Below are 24,608 nucleotides of genomic sequence, written 5' to 3'. Positions count from 1 at the left end.
TTGCAGAAATGCCTGATGTCTAGAGTGTGCCTGTGACTGAGCCTCCAGCTTATATGGGACTTAGTCTTGGATCCAGACTTCCAATTCCTGCAGGACCAGAGAGTACCTGGCAACCACATTTCCAGACCAGGTCAGTACAGGGTCTGAGGTGTGGTTCCAGTTTGCTCAGGGTTCCCTCGAAATACTGCAACTTTGCTTCCAGTGGTATCTGACATCAATGTGGGTATGAAATCCTGAAGTCTGAGGTGCCAAAGGTTACTGCCAGGCCTCAAGTCTCCCTTTCTATGGTTCTAGAGGTTACTTTGGGCCTGTAGCACTGTGTTCAGTCCCATGATTGTAGACAGGCTATCTGGTCTGAAATTGGGTATCCAGTCTCCAACAGGTTTGTAGAATCTGGGGGTGACCAAACTTTTGACTCCATCTGGTCACCTTGGTGCTTAAGGTGCTGCCCCATGCTTGATCCTGTTGGCACATAGCAAGGACTAGATTGCCTCTGTCACTCATCTGAAATCAAAGTCAAATTCCCCCAGTCATCATAGCTGGACTGCATGCAGATCTAAGTTACGGAAATCACAGTATCCCATACAGAAGTAATTGAAATGTCCAAGAAAGAATCTACAGCCTTACTATTCAAAAGAATTGATGATCATAAAGAGTCAAATAAATTCATGAATTAAGGAAATCTAACCAAAATCTTGTCCAGACAGCCTCAAAAGCAAATGTAATAGTTCAGAGCACAGTAGTAGAATTTCAAAATATGGAGGAAAAACTTTGCAACGAGATTGAAACATTAAAAACTAAATAAATAAAAATATTTGAAGAGGATGGTCAAACTGGTAGAAACCACAACCAAGACTGTCATTAAGAGATAAGATCATGCACAAGAACAAATCTCAGGGGTAGAGGACAAGGAGGAAAAATAAGAAGGATGAACAATATCCCCAAAGAGCCTGGGACACATTCAAGAGTCCAAACCTAAGAATTCATGGGGTATAGCAGGGAACAGCCGAAGTAACATCGAATGAATGAGACAGACTTATATTTCAGTGAAATTCTAGCAGAAATCATCACAAATGTATAGAAAGAATTAAGCTTGCAGGTGTAACAGCCATGTAGAAGTCCAAACAGACAGAATCAGAGAAGAAACTCTCTGTGACATTCAATCATGAGGTCAAAAATACAAAATAAAGAAATAATTCTAGCCAGGCAGTGATAGTGCATGCCTTGTGTTTAATCCTACCACCTGTGGGGCAGAGGCAGGCAGATCTCTATGAGTTCAAGGACATAGTGGTCAAAAGATCGAGTTCCAGGAGAACCAGAGCTACACAGTGAAACCCTGTATTAAAAAAGAAAGAAAGAGAGAGAGAGAGAGAGAGAGAGAGAGAGAGAGAGAGAGAGAGAGAGAGAGAGGAAGGAAGAAAGGAAGGAAGGAAGGAAGGAAGGAAGGAAGGAAGGAAGAAAGAAACAAAGGAAGGAAGGAAGGAAGGAAAGGAAAAAAGAAAAGGAAAGAAAACTAAAAGAAATAATCCTAAAAGCAGCATGAAAAAAACAATAGCGAACAAAGAACTGAACCTTGACGCTGTGCTATGCTCTGGGAGCTAGAGATCTGAGATTAATGTCCTACCTTCCTTCTCATCTCCAGCCAGGAGTGAGTGGGAGCAAAGTCCTTCATTTCAAAGCTCAGGCTTGCTCCTCTGGTCAGGTGGCTGCCTTGTTCCTGAGATTCATGCTAGGGCCTTCTGTATTTAATATTCCTGTAGCTCTCCCTCCTTGGTATTTCTGCAACTGGTTTGAATACGCAATGGCCGCCAAACCTTGAAGTATTCCTCTTGAAGTATTCCTGGATTAGAAGTTAACTCAGAGCTAACCAGCAATTAGTAGTAATCAGCTGAGCTATTTACAGGTATACATGTAGAGACTTTCCTGAATTATGAAGTGCATGTGCCCTCTCAAATATTGAATAGAGAAGTGGCCATCTGTCTATCCACCCTGTCTTCCCCATTGGTTATCAGGATCCTGTGCAATCTGAGTGCCCTGGCTTCTTAGATGTTTTCCTGACTCTAGAGTCTCCATTGTCTGGTGTTATTTCCATATGCTGGGAAGAACTCAACTGTGTTCTGAAGGATACACAGGGTTTGTGGGAGGAGACGAACCTGAATGAACCTTCTAGACATAGAACAAGGGGGCACCTGGGAAGAGGCAGATCTGGCTGAAGAAAAGTGTTTCTCAGGCATCTGTCATGTCAGTGACATAAGGTGGTGGAAATGAGGAAGGTAGCCTGAGCAAGGTTTCCATGTAGAGACAGTGGGTTATCTAGAAGACAGCTAGAGCCCAGGGAGTTGTTCTCAGTACGTCCTCTCCAAACTCACTGTGTGGTGCCTGCATTAGGTTTAAAATGGACCTAACTCATCCACTAGACAGCAACAATGATGCATATAAAAGGCATAGTCTATTGAGTTCTCAAACTCAAAACCACCCAACACAATTCCAGATCCAACCCAGGTCACCTAAAAAGCAATTTTAAAAAGGAATGAATGCTGCCATTTATCAAGAACTTAAATGAAGGACAATTCCATTTATCACCCCTATTAATTCATTTATCGGGTTCTGGTTCTCAAGATGGCGACTCCCATTGTAACTGAGAAGACCGTTGGCAACTACATTGAATCAACACAGAGACCCGATGGGACACAGCACAAGTAGCGGAGGGTCAAAGAAGGATATGTGCTCCAAGAAACCAAGCCTATGAAAACAAGTGAAGTTTTTCAAGAGTAAACCAGAACTTTCCCCAGGACAGAGCCCTGAGGCCTCCACACAGGTCACCTCATCCAGACCTGACAATGGTGAAGCAGGCCTCTCCAAGACAGCCAAACGCAACCTGAAGTGGAAGGAGAATAGGAGACAGCCACAGGAGAAAGACACAGAGGCCTTGAGCAGGACTCTTGATAAGGTGTCTCTGGGACTCTCAGCCCAGACACCCAGTGCTCACCATGGCCCCCAGGCCACCTCTCTAGCTGCCTTCCATGCACCCGACTCTGCTGCCACCACAGAGAAAGACAAGAAGATCAGGAACTTAAGGAAGAAGCTGATACAGGTGGAGAAGCTGCAGTAACGCCTCCAGGCTGGGAAGTTCAACAGAGAACAGCTGGAAAAGCTGACATGGCACAGGGTTTTGGAGGAGGGGCTGGAGGACTTGGAGTTGGGCCTGTGAGGCTTCAGGAATAGGGGAGTGGACTGAAGAACAAACCATGGGGTGCTCTGGGGTCCAGGGAGCATGGGCCACAGTATGGGCTCCCCCATACTGGCTCACATTCCCCTCCTGTGGCAGACTGTCCTCTAGAGCCTAGGATCTCTCTTCTTCACCCCTTCCCCTTCTCAGCTTCCATTTTTGAACTTTCCCCTTCCATCCCATTGTTCACAATCTGAGTGCTGACCCCAGGTACCTCTGCTGCTGATCTGGGTGTCTTGTTGGAAAGGAACTCCGGGAGGGTTGGAGCCTGAGGGTACAAGGAGTACTCAAGTTTTGGAGTCTTGGTTCCTGTTCAGTGTTTATGAATAACTTCCCTGGCCACCCGAACCACCACGACCTCCTCCTCCTCCTCCTACTCCTCCTCCTCCTCCTCCTCCTCCTCCTCCTCCCCCTCCTCCTCCTCTTCCTCCTCCTCCTCCTGCTCCTCCTCCTCCTCTTCCAACTTCTCCTCATCTTCCTCCTCCTCCTCTTCCAACTTCTCATCTTCTTCTTCCTCTTTCTTCTCCTCATCTTCCTCCTCCTCCTCTTCCTCCTTCTCCTCCTTTTCATCTTTTATTTAAGAAAGTATGAATAAATTCATGTAGATGACAAAAAAAGTTCATTTATTTTTGTAGCAAACCTATGCTCTGTTGAGATATAGTGGTTTCCACAGATTTATTTATTCGCTTGTATTTGTTTCTTTGTTTTCATGTCCACAGGTCTTCTGCTTGCATGTATATCTGGGCAGTAGTGTGTGCCTGGTGTGTAGAAAGATCAGAAGAGGGCATGAGATCCCTGGGACTAGAGTTATGGAGTGTTGAGAGCTGCCATGTGGGTACTAGGACTCCAACCCAGGTCCTCTGAAAGAGCAGCAGCCACTGTGCTTAACTGCTGATTCGTTTCTCCAGCTCATTTCCATACTTCAAATACAGAAAAGTGGAACTCTTGTGATTAACCATCCAGGTAGACAAGGCCAAACCACGACCACACCCAGCTGTATAGGCTTGGAACTTTCATTGTTTTTTTTGTCTCCCATGATCTGTGAAGGGACAGTCTGTGTCTCTTACGCTGAGAAGGGCCTGAATACATAGCCCTATTTTTACTGAAGCAGGGAATGTTGGGAGTTCCTACCCTAGAAATCTATCAATGTGAACTTCTTCAAGATCTGATCAACTTGTGAGGAATTAACCCAGCACCATTGGTCACAAATTCATTTTTTTCAGATTTTTTTCATTTATTGAATAATTTTTACTTACATTTCAAGTGTTATTTCCTTTCCTGGTTTCCCGAACATAAGCCCTCTATCCCATCCCACTCTCCTTCTTCTATAACAATGTTCCCCACCCAATTTGTCCCCCCCCATATACACCTTCACTGGGGGATCCAGCCTTGGCAGGACCACATGCTTCTCCTTCCATTGGTGCCCAACAAGGCCATCCTTTGCTACATATGCAGCTGGAGCCATGGGTCAGTCCATGTATAGTCCTTGGGTAATGGTTTAGTCCCTGGGAGCTCTGGTTGGTTGGCATTGTTGTTCTTATGGGGTTGCAAACCCCTTCAGCTCTTCCAATACTTTCACTATTTCCTCCAATGGGAAGCCCAGTCTCAGTTCAATGTTTGCTGCTAGCATTTGCCTCTCAAGAAGAAGGACCACTGAAATGCAGATGCTTCACTCCTTCTTAAAAGGGAGAACAAATATATTCATAGGTCGGGATATGGAGGCAAAAGTTTGGAGCAGACAGTGAATATATATATATATATATATATATATATATATATATATATATATACATATATATATGTATATATATCAACCAAAAGTAGATAAGATTGATGCAGCTAAGGAGACCATGAGGACAGGATCCTGCTATAACAATCTACTGGGAGGCACAGACAAATCATGTCAATTGCAGAGGCGAATGCTAGCAATAAATCATCGAGCTGAGAACTAGATCCAAGATGGAGGAATTAGAGAAAGGGTTAAAAGAGCTGAAGGGACTTGCAACCCCATAAGAACAACAATGCCAACCAACCAGAGCTCCCAGGGACTAAACCACTACTCAAGGACTATACATGGACTGACCTATGATCCAAATGCTTATGTAGTAGAGCATGGTCTTATTGGGCACAAATAGAAGGAGAAACGATTGGTCTTGTCTAGGTTGGACCCTCAGTGTAGGGGAATGTCAGGAGTAGGGAAAGGGGGTCGATGTGAAAAGGAACACGTTATAGAAGAAGGGAGTGCCATGGTATAGGGGGTCTTATTTCTGGGAAAAAAGGAAAGTGAATAACATTTGAAATGGAAATGAAAAAATATCCAAAAACAAAACAAAACAAAACAAAATCGCATTTAGAGTGTTAAAAAAAGCCACAATCAGGAAACACAGAATACTATGCCTTTGGTTTTCTTCAAATATTCTCCGTACTCAGTTCAGTTCTGGGTCCAGGCTGGACCAAGTAGGTTCCTGTCGCTGACTGCTCTCATATTCCTGTATCGGAGGCACTGTGCAGTTTCCTCTTGGGCCAGGGATGTGTGCAGAGGTGGACAGAAGTGACGGTCTGTGCTGTGGTCAGGATCATCCAAATTTCTGGGTGTTCAGTTCTTTCCAAAACAAAATTTGGGTGTTGGCTTCCTGATTGCTTTTAATCTCCCTTATCCCATGCTTTTATTTCCTGGGAAATATTACAGAAAACCTGATGTATATCCCATTAATATATTCAACACTCTCATCCACAAAACAGCATAATTAAGTGGTATCTAAATACTGACAACAAGGTTACACCGTGGGTAATTTTTGCATGATGAACATGGTATTCACACAGTTGGAAACACAGTCTACAGTGACTGTATAATGGCTTTTGTATCTCAGTCTGACTGGGAAGTAATTATGATGCCCAGTCCCCACGAGAATGCAGAGATCCATCGCTACCTGATAGCTGTGGGATTTCAGATGGTGACACTAATGATCAATAAAAAGGTTCTTAAGAGTGAAGAGTTTGAGATCACTGTTTTATTTAAAAGAATACATCCAGTTTACTCAATAGTAACCAGATGTGGGTAGTCAATATATACAGTCTATATCCTTATCAAAATAGCGAATCAACTGTAAGAATAAAACAAAAACAAATAAATAACAAACTTTCAAATGAATACAAGAAAAACCAAAGAACCAAAATAATCAAAACTCAAACCAAAATCTAAACAGAGGAATTGTGCTAAACATTCTTTTGCTATTCATTCTGCAGAACAGATTTATACCCCGTAGTTGGCCTTGGAACATAATAGATAAGCAGTTACTGATGGTAATAATCTTTTCAAGCGGAATGTAAGGAGGTCTCTTCTATTGGAGTGGGGTATGAAGGACAAGACCATCCAATACCGAGCATAAAATACATCACAGTCTTTGTCTCAAAGTCTTTCCAATGTTGTGAACTGATCTCCATGAAACCCTTTTGGATGACCCATCAGGACAAGTACAAATTTACACGTGCACAGTCTTTCTGGATGACCAGCAGCTCTTGATTGATGTGCATCAGCACTTCTCTGGGTCCCTCCAAAACTGTACACTTGCTGGAGAGAGGCGAGGTGAAAGTACAGCCTATTCAATCCAAAGAAATCAAACTAAAGGAGGAAAATGCAGTCCACAATTGCTATGGACATTACAGATGAGATGCAATAGTGGTGTATTTGCTGTGCACACTTAGCGCTCCTCCTGTACCACTTCTCACCAAGGGAGATCTTGTCCTGGTCTATGTCATGTTTGAGTTTCTGCTGGAGAATTTCAAACCTGGCAGAGCAAGGGAAAAAAGGTTTAGTGAGGGGTTGTCTATTCTGCTCTCCCTCTTACATCAGCTCTATTCAGTTGGACAATCCAGCATGACCTGTCAGCTGAGGTAAGTCCCTGCATCCTCAAGTGTCATAGAGTACTTGGGCTTGGATTTATATCTCAGCTTTTAAAAACTGCTAGAATTTAAACTGTGGACTATGCACTGTACTGGAATTTAGAAAAAATGAGCATATTTTTCCACTGGTCCAGGTATAATATATTGAATAATAACATTGTAGCTGTCTCTGAATCGGAGTTCAAGAGAGCTATGAGCAACCTAGAATACCATGTGGATGCCTTCTGGAGAACATGCCCAGAACTGAGGTGAAAGTTCTGATTAAGTTTGCAGTGAAGGAACCTGCCTAGGTTCCATTTTAACCGCTGTACCTGCAAATACACAGAGAAGCCATCTCACATCAAATCCATGGGAATTGCATAGATCCTGTAATCACTGAGAATGTGCTCCATGCAAATCTTCCCAGCGTACACATGGACATTAAAGGTGATTGTGATGTAGAAACACACCAGCACCCCTGTAAGTCTATTGCTAGTGCAAGGCAATTTGTGAGAGGACAGAAGAGAATATGACCTTAGATCTTTCCGGAGAGATCACAGGAAGAAAGGAGTAGAAAATACCAAGAAATCCAAAGGATCATATATATTGTTTCATGGGGGAAATTCACATGAACTGTACCAGAAGAATACTCTGAGTAGCTCTTTAGCTGCCTGAGGCTGAAAACCATGTGGGTGGTCATTCACCCAAAAAGGGTATTTATATAGGGAAGGATATTCAAATGGCTTCTTCCAGCCTGTGTTCCTACCTGAACATTAATGCTTAATGTAAAGATTCCCCAGGATATGCTGGAGGCATAAAAACAAATGTTGTGTGGCATAGTGACAAGAGCCTATAAACAGCTCAGTCAGTGATGTGCTGTCCTCTTATAAATCGATATAGACTCAGGGTTCTTTCCCTATTACCAATCTTGCTTAGCAAGTTCCCAAGGCTATGTAGAGCAGTCTTGTTCCCCAGCAAGGGATCATATGTTGGTGGTGGACTAGACTCTTGTTCTTGTTCACTCTTTCAGACTTTCCCCACAGTGTGCAGCTTCTTCTAATCGAAGCTCTCTTTACCATAGCCTGAATGACTTCATGCCCAAAGCTAGAATCATAGGAAATCTCCATAACCAGGATCGAAATCAATAAATTTTCTCCAGGTAATGTGATTGTGCCACAGATATTTTGAGTGAGTAAGTAAGTAAAAGCTTGCATGGATTATCTCACACTGAATAAGAATCCATAAAGGGCTCCACCCTATGGTACATTTTTACTCCTTGGCTGATGGACGTCTGGATTGATTCTCCTTCCAGGCTGCTCTGGGACAACTACAACACTGATGCTCCCTAGTTGCAGTGGCAACACCTACTCCTTTTTGTGGAATCACTGGGTTAACTAAAACTTCTGTTCCAATTTCTGAACATGGCTTCTCATAGGGCTACCTGTTCTTACACTCCAGGACCCATCTGAAGTTCATCATTTCTCCTAACCTCATTGAGGCTGAAATTAACTGAGAGACAATGATGTTGATTAACAGCACTTGCAGAATACTACACAGATAACATAGGGGAGTGCTTTGGATTATCTGTGCACCTAAAGGGGCTCCTGAAACTGTCCTGTTCTTGCACCACAGCATATGGGACTTTTGCTGTATGATGATACAACTCCAAGCAACTCAAATTCTCAATGAATAAAATCCAAGCCAACAGCCCAGGGGAAGCTGGAGTTGCCAAGGTAGCTAGAAAGAAATGGTAGCAGGCAATGTGGAAAGCAACCTCGGAGAAGACACAGTGAGTGACACAACCTTCCAGTGGGCTTTCACAATTCACAAAGAACAGAGAAGCAGCATAAACTCATGGATTTTATAGAGAAGCCTTGCCCTTACCTCCCTGTACTCCTTTCCTTTGATGTGCTCCAAAGGATTTCAATGCAGATCAGTAGTTTTCCCCTAATCACTTGAAAATCTAACTTTACAGGTGTTTTTGTGTCCTCTTTTTTGGGGGTTGCATTTCTAAAGAACTTTATTGTCCTGCTTCTACACCATAACAAAAAGGGACCTGCAAGATCCAGGTCTTTACCATTTGTTACCCCTGTGAAACCGGACTCACTTGAACATGTTTCCCACTCCTCCCCAGACTTCGCAAGATAATTCTGTTATGAATTTTTTGAAAACAGAATTAGTTAATAAGTTAAGTGTCCTTTGGCTGTACAGAGCTAGGTGGAGATGCCAAATGACTGGGCAGCTGTATTTCATGTTTCATGGATGTAAAGTGAACTCTTAGAGTTCGTTTCTCATGAAACTTGGAAATAGAGGGAAACAGACGTTCACTACTGAAAAAACACATACACACACAAACACACACACACAAACACACACACACACACACACACACACACACACTCACCCACACTCCTATATATAAATTCCCATACCAAAAAGACTTGAAAAATCATCCAGCATTAGAAAAAGACACAACATGAGAATAAACATGCTCAGCCACTGCTGGTAAACACACACACATACACACACACACACACACACACACACACAGAAACACACACACACACACACACATGCGCACGTGCGCGGGCACACACACACAGATACATACTCACATGCACAAATGAAAACTTTGCTCTTATGCACCACATTTCCTGTTGAGTGAGGAATTACTGGGAACAATGCTGTGTACAAGTCTCTTAGACTCAAGCAGGCTGTGCTGCCCTGGCCTGTACTCATTTCCACTTCAGGAAACCTTTCTATGCAGATACTTGATGGTCCTACAAGTAAGTTACATGTTCTGCACAAATAGCCTAAACAACACCACATCAAATTCCCAAGACAGAGATTTCTAGGAAAAGACTCCATCAAGCTCTATGCTGACTCATCATAGGCCCCTCACTAAAATTACACTGTTTCCTTCATAGAAGACCTTGGAAGCATCAGAGAAGGCAGTGACTCATGGTCATTTACCAGGAACTTTTCATCACATTAGAGTTCATGTGATATTAAAACAACCTAAATGTCAGTCAGAAAAAGGCTAAATAACATACAGTGACTTTTCTGAAATGCAGCACTGTACAATATTGAGAGGGAGTCTATCCTAAAAGAATGCCATGCCCATGATATAGTCAGCAAAGAAATGTCAGCAGAGGGATGCACTCTAGGATTCCATGCAAGATCATGGCAAAACCAATAAGACAAACCAGAGTCTTCCAGGGGGATACCTATGTTCAGGTAAAGTGAAGATATCTAATCCTTATTTTGAAAATCACTGAATGTTTTAAGAATGTGTTGAGAAAATAAGAGAGGGGGCTCCACCTGGAACTGGACCAGTGATGCAAAGACTGCTGGCCAGCACAAAACAGGAAGCTTCAGGTTTGTTGAGAGACCTGGGCTTAAAGGACTAAGTTGGATGATGACTAGACAAAATTGCTTGTCATGAACTGGCCTCCCCGCATGTTCCCTAAGATGCAGGTCAGCACAGCAATGCAGCTTTCTTGGTGAGAATTGGGGGTACATACGCATAACTTTGTTCTTGAAGTCTCAAATCTCTCATTCCAACCCTCAGCCTTTGAGAAACCTTTTCCACATCCTTGCTCTTCTAACCAGCTTCATATTGTAAGGCCCAGATGTGAACTCTCCAGGAGCACTCAAATAAGACAGGACTGACATGCTGCTCCTCAGGCTCTGTAGTTACCCAAGATCTATGATGTATGCAGACACCATCTTCATATAGAGGGGGATGGGGGAGGAAGAACAAAAGCTACCACAAATGACAATTAGAACCTTTTTTTTGCCATTTCCACCAGGCTCTCCTCCTTGAAAACTACTTACTTCCTGGAGTCTCAAATGATCCCTGTAAAGAAAATGAGCTCCAGGCTTTTGCTTCATCCCTCAAAGCCCTGTTCTAGTCTAAAGAGGGGCTTGCACATAGCACCCTCCACACATAATGGCATGTAGTGCTGTGATGTGTGATCAACTTATCTCCCTTAACAAACTGCAGATTCTCAAAGAGCAGGAGCTTTTGCTTTCCAAACATGCCGTTTCTTGAAAAAGGGCTATCTCCACAGAAAGCCTTGTAAGCCATCACATAAATGAACACTTGGATGAGACAGAGGACAGTACATGGATCAGTCAATAGACAGTTACAGTGGTTTGTCTATGTTTATGGTAAGACATGAGGACAACCTGACCCTGAGGTCTAACCCTACCTGCTGTTGCTTGGCACTGGGGACACAGATGTTCATTCCGGCCTCTTCACAGAGCCTCTTTGCCTCCACATAGGATGCTGGCAGTTCAGTCTGCTCCACCAGCTGTTCTCTCTTCTCATTCAGCAAAATCTGTATTTTGTTCTTCAATTGAGCTTGTTCACGCAGGAGCTGGGAGTGCCTGATGCTGAACCACAAACAAACAATGGTAAATCCCAGCCAGCTTCTATTTGCCTCTCACTCTTGCAAGTACAATCATCCCTTCATGGGTCCTCATCCCCAGATATCCGCAGAATAGAGCCACACTATACAAGTTAGCACCAACTAGAGGGGGTCAAATCCAGAATCCACAATCCACATGAATCAAAGTACTTCTGAAAATCCTCACACTAAGACGGTTTACCTAAATCAAGGAAGAAGAGATGGTCCATATGGGTGCTTATTATCTATGGTGTGCTAAAACCATCTTCACATAGTGGGGAAATCCCCTCTGAGGGTTAGTTGAAGACCCAATAGCTATACAATCTTTCCATGTGTTTCTCATGCATCACAGATCTTTAAATCTGCTGTCAGAGTCCTACAGGTTCAGAGTTGATTGATATTCCCATCATGGTTCAAAACTTTCTATCTAGAGGATCCTCAATGGGGAAAATAACAATTGGAGTGTCTTCTACACACTTCGCATGTACGACAAATGAGTCCATTAGTTACTAATCTAAGACCCTTGCCAGGAGGCAGGCTTCTTGTTAAGAGTCAGACACTACGGAACCAGAGCCCTCAATCTGGTTCAAAGTCACACAGGACAGAAGCATTTCCTGCCTAGTGCTGGGTTCTCATCTCTGTCAGTGACTCACCGGTAGGAACTGTTCGCTTGTATGAGCTCCTTGTACCTCTCCATGGCATCACTTATTGAGTTGGTCATCATTTGCATAGACATCATTCTCCTCTCATGTTCGGATTGAAGTATTGGCAATTCGACATCCAGCCTGTGTTGGGACATGGCCCAAGGAAGAAATAACAATCTGAACTCCTGATTTCAGAATTAGGTGAAGTGTAAATAAAAAAACCAATAAAAAATTCAAATTTAAGAAAGGAGGGGGTAGGGAATCATGTGGCAAACACAAAGACCAGAGCAAAAACACAACAGTGAGACTCCAACAACAATTCTTTCAAGGAAATGTTTCTATGCAAATCAGCAAAGAGTTATTTTGAAATAAGGACTCTTTCAAAGACTGTGGAGATATGGTTCTGCAAAGACCCTCTGTACTGGAGTGGCTTGGGTCCAACAGATAGTTGTGATGACATTTCTTTTGTTTTGAAAACAGGGATTCTCAAACCTTGTTTCCTACTGTTCCCTGAATTACCAGAGGGCATAACTACTTTGACAGGGAAGAGGATTTGTAACCCCTCCTTCCCTCAGGAGAGTCCTATCTACCACCTAAGTAAATAGAAGATGCAAAGTGCTCTGTTGATCCCTGTGGGCTTCCACACCATCATGACCTGCAAACTGTCCATCACACAAATCCTCAGATCCCATCAAACTCCCCAGACTCCCTGACCGTGACCATAAAACCCACAAATACTTTCACATACATACATACCAACCCATATAAAACACAAGGAGAATCCCAACTACATGCATGGAGGTGCCATAGAATCAGTGTATAATGAACAAAATCAGAGTAAAAGAGTGATGACGTGCAGGCATTTCATTCCCTCACTTAGAGGCAGCAAGTGTGACCAGGTCCTTCTAGCTATTAACAGAACCAATGCTAATCCAAGGAGCTCAGGGTCAAGTACAAAGGGGGTTGACCCTAAACACACAGCACCTATCTTATCTCACAAGCAAATGCCTGCCAAGGCTCCTTAAAATCCAGGATGAGAGGTGAAACTCTCTGGTGCTATGAGGAAATCTTGGGTTAGCAGAGAGAGAACAGAACACAAGACGGTGAACAGGTTACTGGGCATAATGACTACCTGAGGTCCCAATCATCATAGATATAAAGGTCCAGGATTTGATAAAGTTCATCCCTCTCGAATTTACACTTCTGGATTTCAAGTTTGAGTTCCTCCAGTTCCTTTCGACACTTCTCTTGCTCACTGATGACATTTTGGGATGATGTCTTCCTACCAAATCCTGATAGATAAATAGATAGATAGATAAACCCAAGTGAATTTGCATATTTTATGGCCCATGGGCAGAAAACATCATTCTGAATCCCAAAAGGAGGTTGAGGAAGGGGAAATGGTAGAGACTGGGTGAATCCCTGAAAGAGCAGAAAAGCTTTCTTGAACTGGATTCTTAAGCTATGTCCCTCTTCCCAAGCTCTAATGCCATACACGTGCCACACTCACTATTACAGGACCCCTGACACTGAAAGTTATAATCTGACTGAGACATAAACATCTGGGACATTATTATCTCATATCAGCTGTGGTGCACATAATCCTGGAGTTCATAATGCTTAGCACCATCAAGCTCTAATCATGTATTTTTCAGCCCAAAGTGTCTGAGAACTCAATTCATTTCCAGGGGCACATCCTTCCTTGTTCTCGCCATCAGAGACTTATGTAACCTACAGTAATCTAGAGGATGAAATGCTTCAACTCCTCACCATGAATGGAAACATGCTTAATCTCACAGTGCCTCCAACTGCCACTCACAATTAAAGAACTTCCAGAAAAGAAACTGAAGGCTTACCACTTTCTGGCTTTCTCTCAAATTAATGATCGGGAACTCCTGACTCTTGGTTTGCCTTTGAGAAATACCAAGGCTCCTGCTTGTAAGGCCTAGTCCTTGAAGACACACCTCAAACCTACCTCCTTGAGGATGTTCCCCAACTCTGCCCAGGACTCACCAAGCCTTCCCCAGAATGATTTCCTCCTTCCTGTTTTACTAGAGAGGAGGTCATCTTCCTTCTGCCTTGGTGTGGTCTCTCCTTGATCTCCACTTTCCTTGCGAAATAGCCTGAGCAGCTGGCGAAACATGCCTGCTTGTGAACCCAAAGGGAACTGAAGGAATATCCCAAAGGCAGTTGGTGTCACCACAACACTGGTGACATCACACACAGGAGATTCTAGGGATCTCTTAGATACAATAGATTTTCCAGTGAAGGGCTTACTGATGATGTCAGTGGGAAGTTCTATGGCCTACCTGCTAACTAGCTTTCCCCAAATGGATCAATTTCTGTGGGGGCCCTTTCCTCCAGTCTCTCATATGTCACTGGGAATACTGTTTGTCAACCTCTATTCCAAAGCTAGATGTTTCTCTCTGCTTCATTAGAGGTCATCAATGCTTTTGCTGGGGAGAGTTGCTTACAACCCTGAATTAGGGAACAGATTTTTCTTAGCACCCAAATCTCTAGGGACCAAGGAGGAGGGTGTTTGTTTCTTAAAAGTAAATCTACTACCCAAGACAATACATGTGACACACATTTCGATTCCTAAGGTTTTCCCTTTTTCTGGAGGCCAATGTATTTTTTCTAGACCTCTGACTGCATAAAACCGGGGAATATTTGCTTACTGTACAGACCATGACATCTGACATTGTTTCTATTTACATATCCATGTATTTCACAGAATCAATGATCTATAATCCTATTTTTTGCAATAAAAACTCCCTTTTCTTGGGAACATAGGGATCAACTATAGGCCATATATAAAATAATAAATTTCTGTACCTTTTATATATTAAGTTGGATATCTTCCCTTTCACAAATATAACAAGACAATTAAATTGGACATCACTGAGCAAACATCAACCTGGACCATGTGTTACCACATTGAAACCACATACCCATCCCTTCTCCAATATCATTCTTCCTGAATTTCCAAGTCCAATCATGAAGATATTGGGGCTACAAGCTGAACTTTTACTCATAGCAAACATAAAAAGCAGGCAGGTGGGCAGGGAGTGGAATGGCCTAAGATTAGGCTAAACCTCAATTTTAATGGGTCCATAAGTTCAGGAGGGAGTCCATTTGGCATTGTCATCTGTGGCTTCTGTGTTCTTATCCCGGCTTTCTTGACTCTGTGATACGATGCCACCTCACCTCACATATGTCAGGGTGAAAATCATGTATGACTTTTCTGGGAAGAACTCTGCCTTTTCCTACCATCTGGAGTTATACAACATCAATATGCAAAGCCCAGAAGAGAGGAGTGGAGATTGTGGAGGTCTTAGAAGTTGAGGATCTTTTCTGATTAAGGCACATATTTTTCCTATGTAATTTTCCCTTCCTCTTTCACTAATGATGGTTGACTTCATTCCTGGCCTGAAGTAAACTGGATTCCAAGGTTTTGGATTAGGGAAGCCTCTATTTTTGAGATGCCAGGGCCAGCAAGGGATCCCACTGCATACAGGTTTCTATTCCCAAGGAACTTGCTGCTGCAGAATCACAGCATGGGGGCGGCAGCACAGGATATCTACCAGCTTTCTCTCCTGCAACAGCTGCAAGTGTAATAAGGCTGTTTGTTTGTTTGTTTGCTTTTTATTTCAAATACCTACAAAGCTGGTCAAAGTCAATACATGCCTTTAAATCCAGCACCCACAAGGTATTTTTGTTTTTGCTTTTCTTTTTGTTTTAATTCATTTCATTATTTTTGTAATTGTTTTTAGGATTCTTATTATTTTCTTTGGTAATTCCCTCTAGCTATTCACTCTGTATCTAGAATGTGAAGCCCATGCTCTGTATGGTCCTATTATTCATGTTAAGGATTTTATTCTTACCACCAACACCACAGATGATCACATTATTTACTTTCAAATCAGGAAAACAGGCATAAAGAAGAGAGTTATGTTGTTTGGTCTCAGATAACCAGCCAATCAGGAGTGTAGGATGGCTTCCCAATGTTTTGGATCAGGTAAGCTTCTGTTATTGAGATGAAAGGCCTCTGCTGAAGCCTCCAGTTGAGTAACAGAGAGCCTTGAAAGGCTGAAAGAGTGGTTGCACCTTGAAGGTGAAGGCTGGCCCCTCAGTGCCTCTGCAGCCTGAGGCAGAGTTCTTTGGGAACACAAGAGCACTTGGCCAGAGATCACAGGGGACTGTTTTGGTTGAGCCCTGAGACCTGGATGAGCACTGGCCTCCACAGTCCTGATAAAGGGAAGCAGAGCCATATATGTGTGAGGGAACAATGGAACTTTGATCTGTGTGTTCTCCACTTCATTTATCTTTGCTGTATACATAGTATATGTAAATGACAAGGGCATCCTACTTCATCACATCTAGTCTCTCTAGATGTTAAAGCCTGTGCAAGTGTAAACACAGTATAGCTCAGCAATACATTGTGTCCCATTTTGTTAAAGAACTTTATTTTATTTCTATTTATATATTTTTTCTTTTTCACTTTACTTTCTACTCACTGACTACTGATACCTAATTACTCTCTCCCACAATCTTTCCCCAATTCTCCTGGCACAGTCTTCTCTGAGTGTATGATGGTCAACTGTCTCAGTACCTCCCTCCTTTTAAGAAAGCCTTTTCTGGGGGCATTGGTGAGGAGGCTGGTTTTGAATGCCTTGGACATGGCTTTCTTCATGCTCCAATTTGCTGGCTTTGGCAAGTTTGTGAAGAACTGTCTGTGAACTTGGTAGATGTCACAAGACATCTTGTCAGATGGTACACAAGAGGCAATGGTTTTGTTAATATTCTTGAGAGTATATTTCAATCAAACCTATCCTACTAGTATCCTAACAATGACAAAGGTAATGGGAGGCCATTAATTCCAGGTCCATACCTAAACATATTGAAAGCAATACAGAGAAATCCAGTAGCTAACATTAAAGAAATGGAGAGAAATGTGAAGCAATCCCTCTAAATCAGGGCCTAGGCAAGGCTACCTACTCTCTCCCTACTTATTCAATATAGTTCTTGAAGTCCTAGCCAGAGAAATGACCTCAAAGGGATACAAATTGGAAGGGAAGAATTAAATTATTAAATTTTAATTTTACTGAGTATGTTAAATCCAAAGCACATTAAAACTCCAATGTAAACAAAACAGCTCTTCAAAACCCCAAACAGAAAAGTATCAAACTCTTAAATCAATCTTTTTTCTTTGCCTTTCTGTTAGCAAATTAATAGAAATTAACACCGCCATATTAATGTCCGGCGAGTTTAGAAATACATGAATTCTGTTCCTATTCCTTAATACTACTGTGTTTAATGCATGTTTTGAAATAGCTCTTTCTTGAATAACACCATATAAGCCCCCACTGCCATCTTGAAATTTTCGGGAGTTAATAGAGACGACACCATCTTTTATTTTCAGGGAGTCTATACACACAACTCACCTTTTCCTGATTCTGATCCAAACTCTCTACAATCACCATACAGTAGATTCTTAATTGGTTAACATGAATTTTTCTAAGTAGAACTTAACTGAGAATGTGTGTACAGAAGAGGTAATACAACAGAACACAACAAACATGGACTTAGTCAAATACCTACATTTATTGGGGCTTTTTTAACCTGCTGACTTCTTTTATTCTTTCAGGAGAACTTGCTTTTCATTTTTCAAAATATTGGGTTTCCTTTTGTAAAAATATTAGAAAAAAAATCTCCTATGTCTTCTAATTGTATTCTATATACAAAAGTAATATGAATGAGAAAATTTAATGAGAAGGAAAATAAAGCATTAAATATCATAGGATGCTTGATTTGGGCTTAAACTACCTGTTTCACCTGAGTAAATATAAAATCTGTTTTGTCTTAATAGTGTATTATGTATTAAAGAAAGCACACCATATCCTGGTCCTTACCCAGTAGGTGACACTCAAAACCAAGAAAGCAAAGAACTCCATTTTAATAAGACCTAATGCCTACTGTATGCTTAATATTGTTTTATTTAAAACTTCCACGACAGATAAATGCTTTAGTTACTTCTTTTAAAATATGATCAAAACCACTCGACAACCAAATACTTGTCAGTCAAACTCTGATGTTCAAGAAAGTGTAAGTTTTAAAGTTAAGAGATAGGGCCTTATTATGTAAATCTGGCTGGCCTGAAGTGTACACCAGACTGGCTTCAAACTCATGCCACTATTTCTTGAGTACAACAGATTTTAAAGGATGTTTTACACTGCCAAAGTTGACTTGAATTTCTAAAGGGCTCAAGTGATCCTCTTGCCTTGGCCTCTGGCCCCCACTACCCCCAATAGTTGAGATTTTCCCCACACCTACAGGCCCACTACTGACACTGGTGGAAAAGTATAATCTTACCCACCAGTAGACTATAATAGCATACTGAAAAAAATTGTATTAAACTTAAGGCAGATTAATTATATCTCCAAATGTGCTATGAGTTAATGAGAATATTAGAATACCAGCAATGAACTTGGAGGCTAGCACACACACTTTCCTATTATGTATAGTAACACATTCCATTATATCTGAATATCCACATATCAAATATTGCTAGAAGCTGAGAATAGTTATTAAAAGATTTTAGGATAACATTTTTGAAATGTAAGTAAATCACTATGCTAAGCAAATTTCCATGTATGTCACAAATACTACCCTATATAAAGCCTGAAGTCATCACATTTCTGACACTAATGTAGTGAGTAAACTGTCCAGTATTGTGCGATCTTACTTATTGTGATAGATAATTCACAATTGTGATTCACAATTTTTAAAATGATTACTAAAGTCCAACTCTTTTTTAACATCTGTCGTAAACTGTATAAATTTCTTCCTTTACCTTGAAAATGAAAAAAATTATAAACGAGATGCAACTCACAAGGGATTTGTGACTAAATGGCCATCAACGTTTGCAGTACTGATTCTGAGGCAGAGTCTTACTGTAGCCTAAGTTACCCTGGAAGCTACAAAGCCAGTGTCCTGGGGTAGAGTAGGGATTTCAGCAGGTGTCCTGTCCTGCTATCCCCTCCTTCACCCTTCCCCCAACCCCACTCAGGCCTCTGGCTCCTCCCCATCCCACGCACACCTGAGCTAAACACTCAAGCTGAGGCCAAGCCACCTCCACCTCTCAGGCACCACTGTCAACAGGGCCTGGCCAATGGCGGCCTGCGAAGGCCCTGCCTCCAGCCCCCCAAAACCATACTGACTGAGCCAGGGGAGACAGGGCTGGCATCCAGAAGTCCACAGGCCCTGCCTCTGCCAGCCTAGGCGTCACCTAGCAGAGGAGCCCGCGCCAGCTCCTACCCGGTAGTCGCCTCAGGGCTGGGTGGCAGCCGGCCTGACCCAAGGCACCTACCCCCAAAGGCGGGAAAGGGCTGTCACGTGACGCCCAGGTCCTGCACCCGGCCCACCCTGGAGCAGCCCGAGGTCCCCAGGGCTGCCCGTGGCCACCGGCCTCCCGCCATCTCCTGGGGCCCCTCAGTGCTTGTGTAGGACCCAAAGTCAACAAGGCCTCAACTCCTGCCCTCCAGGCCTTACCCTGGGGGCTGTCCAGTGGGGAACCCAGCACCGGAAATACGAAGGAACCCCTTTTTGCCCTCGCCCCCATTTCTTCGTGCTACATCAAAAAAGCCGAATTTCATCCTCCCTGTAAGGAGTCTTTGGCTTTTGGCTGGTCTTGCACTGTCACCCAGGGCCTGCCCTTGACTCACCATGATGGCAGCCGGAGTTCCCCTGGAAAAAAACCCGAAGATGGCACAGAAGCCACGCGGCTAGCAGCTACTCGGGGCAGCTGCGGAGTGGCGGCCTGGCCACCAACGGGCAAAATGTCGCGGAGGCAGTGGAAGGAGAGCCAAGGGCCTCGGAGACAATGGAGTCGGGAAGCGAGCGTGGCGAGAGTCACTGAGTCACTGAGGCGTGGGCGGCGCGCCCCCGGGGATGACTGTGCGGGGCTGGCCTCGTGGTGGGCTTCAGCCAATGGGCGGCAGCGCTCGGCCCTCGCAGGGGGACTGGAGGACCCACGACGCCCACCCGAGTAGGTGAGGGGTGCGCGTGGGGCATGCGTGAGGTACAGTTCTCGGGACCAGCTAGGCCTGAGCCCCACAGACAGACGGACAGACAGACTCACGCCACTCCCGGGTCCCCCAGAACCGTGTCTGAAGACGCTTTGAAACACGTGCTGTGCAGAACTGTGGTCAGAGTTCTCTCAGGAAAGCATTTATTCCAGTCATTCCCTCAAAATGGCGCCTTGAATACACAGGGTTATCCCGTTGGAAAAGACCGGCGACTGAATGGAAAAGTAACGAAACGCACCTAGAAATAGAAAATAACATGCACCTCTAGACAGAAGGCAGCGCCTGGCCGGACCCCTTCGCCCCTTTCGCCAGCCACATGTAGGAGGTTGAGTCCGGTTGCGTGTTGGAGGACATGCTCACAGGCTGGCCCTTCAGCCGTCAGGACTTTTTTCCCCCCGTTTTTTCCCCATTTGGGAAAAGTGCCTGAAATATCAGGTACAAGGGACACAGCAGTGAACACGCACGAGAATATTTCTCCCCTCGTGGCATTTAAATCGTGATGCGAGCATTTCCTGTAGGCTTGACAGAAACAGGCTAGGCCGGCTGAGAGAATTCTAGAACATTCTCAAGGTCGGAGAAATGGGGCCTACCTACACCAAAGCCGCGCTGTAGGGTGGTGGGTGGAGATAATCTCCTATCACTGAACAGCTTGAGCGCCATATTCCGTCATGACTACTTTTTGTAGTGATGAAAAATATTACTTTTTTTTTTTGAACTGGCAAAACGAGAGACTTAAAATTGCCATTAACTATATAGTAATGCTGGATAAAATGATAATAAAATAAAAAATAAAATAAAATAAATAGGGATGGATGCACCCACTTAAAGGGAGGGAAATTCCAAGGTCTCCAAAATGAAGACAAGTTGGAAACTGCAGTGGTGAAGATCTGATTCTCCCCTGGCCTTTGATAGGTAACTATATTGTGGTGTGAACGGTGTAACAACGGGCCTGGACTGTCCTAATTTTAGTACAGAGAAAAAAAAAACCACCATACAGATCTGGAATGGTTGGTTAATGAGCAGGGACAGATGGTTCTAACCTCTAGCTCTAGGCAAAGATGTGTGGGCTGGAAGGAAAACTTTGAAATAGTGCAGACAGATGTGGAACTGAGCACCCTGCAGCATACCAGTACTCGGAAAAGGCATCACCCTAAGGAAAAACATGGACTTGGGGAACGGAGAGCACCATAGAGATTAGAGCAAAACCCCACATCACTTAAGTCTGATTAGAATTTGACGCTCTACACCTGCATTTCCGGAGTTTGGCATTTATATTTATGACATGTTTATAACCAGAATCTCAAAATGAAGAAATGGGCCTTCCCAGTGCAATATCCAATTCCCTGCAAAAGATTCTTAGGCATGGTGTTTTATAAATGTTCGGAAAAGGAGAGACGTGAAGGGGTCCTCACAGAACATGACTTTTCAAAGAGAACCCTACCGGAAGTAGGGCTTAGGGGTGCAATCTCCTAACCCCAGCTGCTTGGGAGGAGAGTCTGTGAGGCAAAGAAAACAAAAAGTTCAAGGGTGCCCTGACGATTTACCAACACTGTTTCAACATTAAAGGAAAGAGAGAACTGCAGAGGATGCTGCACAGGATAGAGTGCTTGTCCAGCATGTTAGAAGGGTGTCCTGGCTTTAATTCCCTGTCAGCACTCTCTCTGTCTCTGTCTCTGTCTCTCTCTGTCTCTCTCTGTCTCTCTCTCTCTTTCTCTCTCTCTCTCTTTCTCTCTCTCTCCCTCCCTCCCTCACTCCCTCTCTCCCTTTCTCTCTGTCTCTCTCTTAGTGTGTGCGTGCGCGCATGCCTGCTTGTCTGTCTGTCTCTGTCTCTTTGTCTCTGTCTCTGTCTTTCTCAAACACACACACACACACACACACACACACACACACACACACACACACACACACACACACAAGCACACACACACACACCCCAAAAGATTATAAAACATTTACCATGAATAGGAATGGCATGTTTGGATTGCATGATCTTTTTTCTTTTTCTGTCTCTGCCCTTGGTCTTTCAAGACAGACTTTTTCTGGGAGGCCCTGGAATTCTCTCTGTAGACCAGGCTGGCTTACAGAGACCCACTTGCCTCTGCCTCCTGAGGGCCCACCACTCCTGCCTCTTTTACTGCTTTAACATACACTTTAAATAGAAAGCTGATAAATATCCTCCCTCTTAATTAATTCAAAGGCCTCACACGGTGTTTTTACTTGTAAACCCCTTCTCCCAGATTAAACAGCACTGTACTCTCCACATTACCTCCTGCTCTACCCTGCTCTCCTAGCTCCCTCACAGTTTAATCCTCATTTAACTTCACTTTTCTTAGCAGATGAATAACCGCCCATTGTGCTTCCCGCACACTCCTGCCTCCTCTTTTGAGAATTCTCTGCTTAATTCTGCATCTCACATTTTAGTTGAGTTTTGTTTCTTCGTGTTTAGGTAGTTTCATTTTTTACATAGCCTAGCTATTAACCCTCTTTCCCATGTTGTAGGCTGCTGGTTTGCCTAAATGATGCTGTCCTTTCCCGTGAGAAGTTTTTCACCTTGATGCGGTCTCCATGCCCGTGGTATCAGTGTCCTGTTCAGAATGGCCTTTTCTGTGCCAAAGAATCAAGCCTATTCCACCCACTGAAAAGGTCTTATTCAGTGTGTATGAGGGCTTTTTATACTCAGATAATCATACAGATAGAGCTCCCTCCTCTTATTCCCCCTTTAAAAGTATATATACATAAAATAAATAAATTTGAAAACTCATGTTAATTGTCCCAAAGAAAGGTTCAGACTCATCACCCATCTCTCTTTGTTTAACTCATGTGCTCATAGTTTTTAATTATATTTGTGTGTGTGTGTGTGTGTGTGTTCGTTTGTGTGTGTGTGTGTGTGTGCGTGCACGTGCGCACCTGTGTGTGTGTGCATGTGCTTATCGATTATTTTGTTTCTAAAAATGTTAGTTTTACCAGGAATAAGATGAAGTTAGCCAAGCTGACAACGTCAGTTTACGTGAGCACTTACTCATAAGTCAATTTGGTGCTAAGTACATGGTGTGCAAACCATAATCGCATGTACTCGGTCTATATAAACAGGATCACACATCAGATACATTTAAAAACCAAGATTTTGAAGGTTATTATTTGCTGAGATTGTTTTCTATATTTTTCATTGTGAAAAGGAAATCTAACAGGGCTCTCTAGAGATATATTGCTAGTTCCAGATCATGCAGAAACAAAAGCAGACACATGGGAGAGGCGCTCAGGGGTGTTGAGGGCAGGGTCAGGTTCTATCTCAGAGTAGAATGGGCCTGGAGAAGTGAGGCAGCAAGAGCAGGGCTTCAGACTCAGTGCAGCCGGCTGTAGCTCACTGTGCCAGCTTGTACTGCTGTCGGCAGTTTATCCTTTGAGTCCCAAACCACTAAAATGACAAAACCCCTTTAGTTACTGTCTGATGTTACCTCCTTAGTCTAGTATAACAGAGATACAGTTTAGCGGGATTGGGAGTTTTATAGATGTCTCCATTTTTGTTGTGTGCAGCCCCATGATCTAGTGAACCCATCAGGACACAAGTCCCTGTGGGGTCCATAAAAATCACAGATTAAATGTGGACTTGTGTGCCCTTTCTTTAAAAATTAAAGGACACTTTCTTTGGGTTAGTGTGGACACAGAAGACTGTACCTAGGCCTTGGCAGGGAGGCCCAGGAAAGCAAAACAAGAGACAAAGAAAGGAACATCATGGTCTCAGCTCAAGGAAAAGGAGCTCTTATGTTGCTGTTAGAGTTGGCAGAATCACAGTGTGAGGTTCTCTCAGGGTTGCAGGAGAGACAGAAGGAGAAAGAAAGGAAGACTCTTTTAAAAACTCAAAAGTTTGTTCCCAGGTGGAGAGTAAATTCCAAAATGTCTGCAGGGAATGTTACCAGCCCAGTTGGGGGATGGTCAATGGTGTCCATTTACTTTCTCCCCGACACAGAGTCAGGGGCTAGCTTTTACTCTTGCGTCCTTTTACCATAGTTGTTTTCCTAACGACATCTCTGTATGAGGAGATAAGGAACACTAACTTACACTGGAACTACTTCACCAGTTAACTGTCCTTAAGGGCACAGCACCTTTACCTCTCAGGGTGTTTCAGAGTGAGGAGGGGCCAGCCTGACCTAAGACAGGTTACTGTGACACAGAGATGCTTGAGTCTGAGATGGGAGGGAGCGGGGCAAACCCCATCTCTCCATGGCTGCTCAGTGAACTTCCAAGGCACAGGGCAGTTTGTCAAAATCACTTAGTACTTAGGGGTCCTCTGCTCCTGACGCCATTGCCTGATGCTTAGCAGCTCCCATGTGGTGCCTTAGCAGAAGTGGTTCTA

General features: G+C 43.4%; 1 protein-coding gene and 1 pseudogene across 1 annotated transcript; one reads left to right on the top strand and one right to left on the bottom strand.

Moving 5' to 3' along the window:
- Window positions 1–2,414: 2,414 nt before the first annotated feature.
- On the top strand, window positions 2,415–3,873 carry Pym1-ps7 (PYM homolog 1, exon junction complex associated factor, pseudogene 7; annotated as a pseudogene).
- Window positions 3,874–6,225: 2,352 nt separating this feature from the next.
- On the bottom strand, window positions 6,226–14,321 carry MGC116197 (similar to RIKEN cDNA 1700001E04). Its single transcript, NM_001025755.2, has 5 exons — window positions 14,181–14,321; window positions 13,300–13,459; window positions 12,177–12,308; window positions 11,326–11,509; window positions 6,226–7,017 (listed from the first exon to the last, which is right to left on the bottom strand). Exons 1-5 carry the CDS (start codon window positions 14,308–14,310, stop codon window positions 7,012–7,014), a joined length of 612 nt encoding a protein of 203 aa, NP_001020926.1. The 5' UTR covers window positions 14,311–14,321; the 3' UTR covers window positions 6,226–7,011.
- Between the last annotated feature and the right edge of the window lie 10,287 nt (window positions 14,322–24,608).

Source organism: Rattus norvegicus, chromosome 9, assembly GCF_036323735.1.
Source record: "Rattus norvegicus strain BN/NHsdMcwi chromosome 9, GRCr8, whole genome shotgun sequence".
NCBI lineage: Eukaryota > Metazoa > Chordata > Mammalia > Rodentia > Muridae > Rattus > Rattus norvegicus.
The sequence above is the reverse complement of the archived record's forward strand: the minus strand, read 5'-3'. Positions and strand labels throughout refer to the sequence as shown.

Coding starts and splice junctions, on each gene's coding strand:
- MGC116197 (NM_001025755.2), bottom strand. CDS start 14,310: ATGTTTCGCCAGCTGCTCAGGCTATTTCGCAAGGAAAGTGGAGATCAA. Junction 13,460..14,180: donor ATCATTCTGGGGAAGGCTTG/GTGAGTCCTGGG, acceptor TTTATCTATCAG/GATTTGGTAGGAAGACATCA. Junction 12,309..13,299: donor TATGATGATTGGGACCTCAG/GTAGTCATTATG, acceptor GTCCCAACACAG/GCTGGATGTCGAATTGCCAA.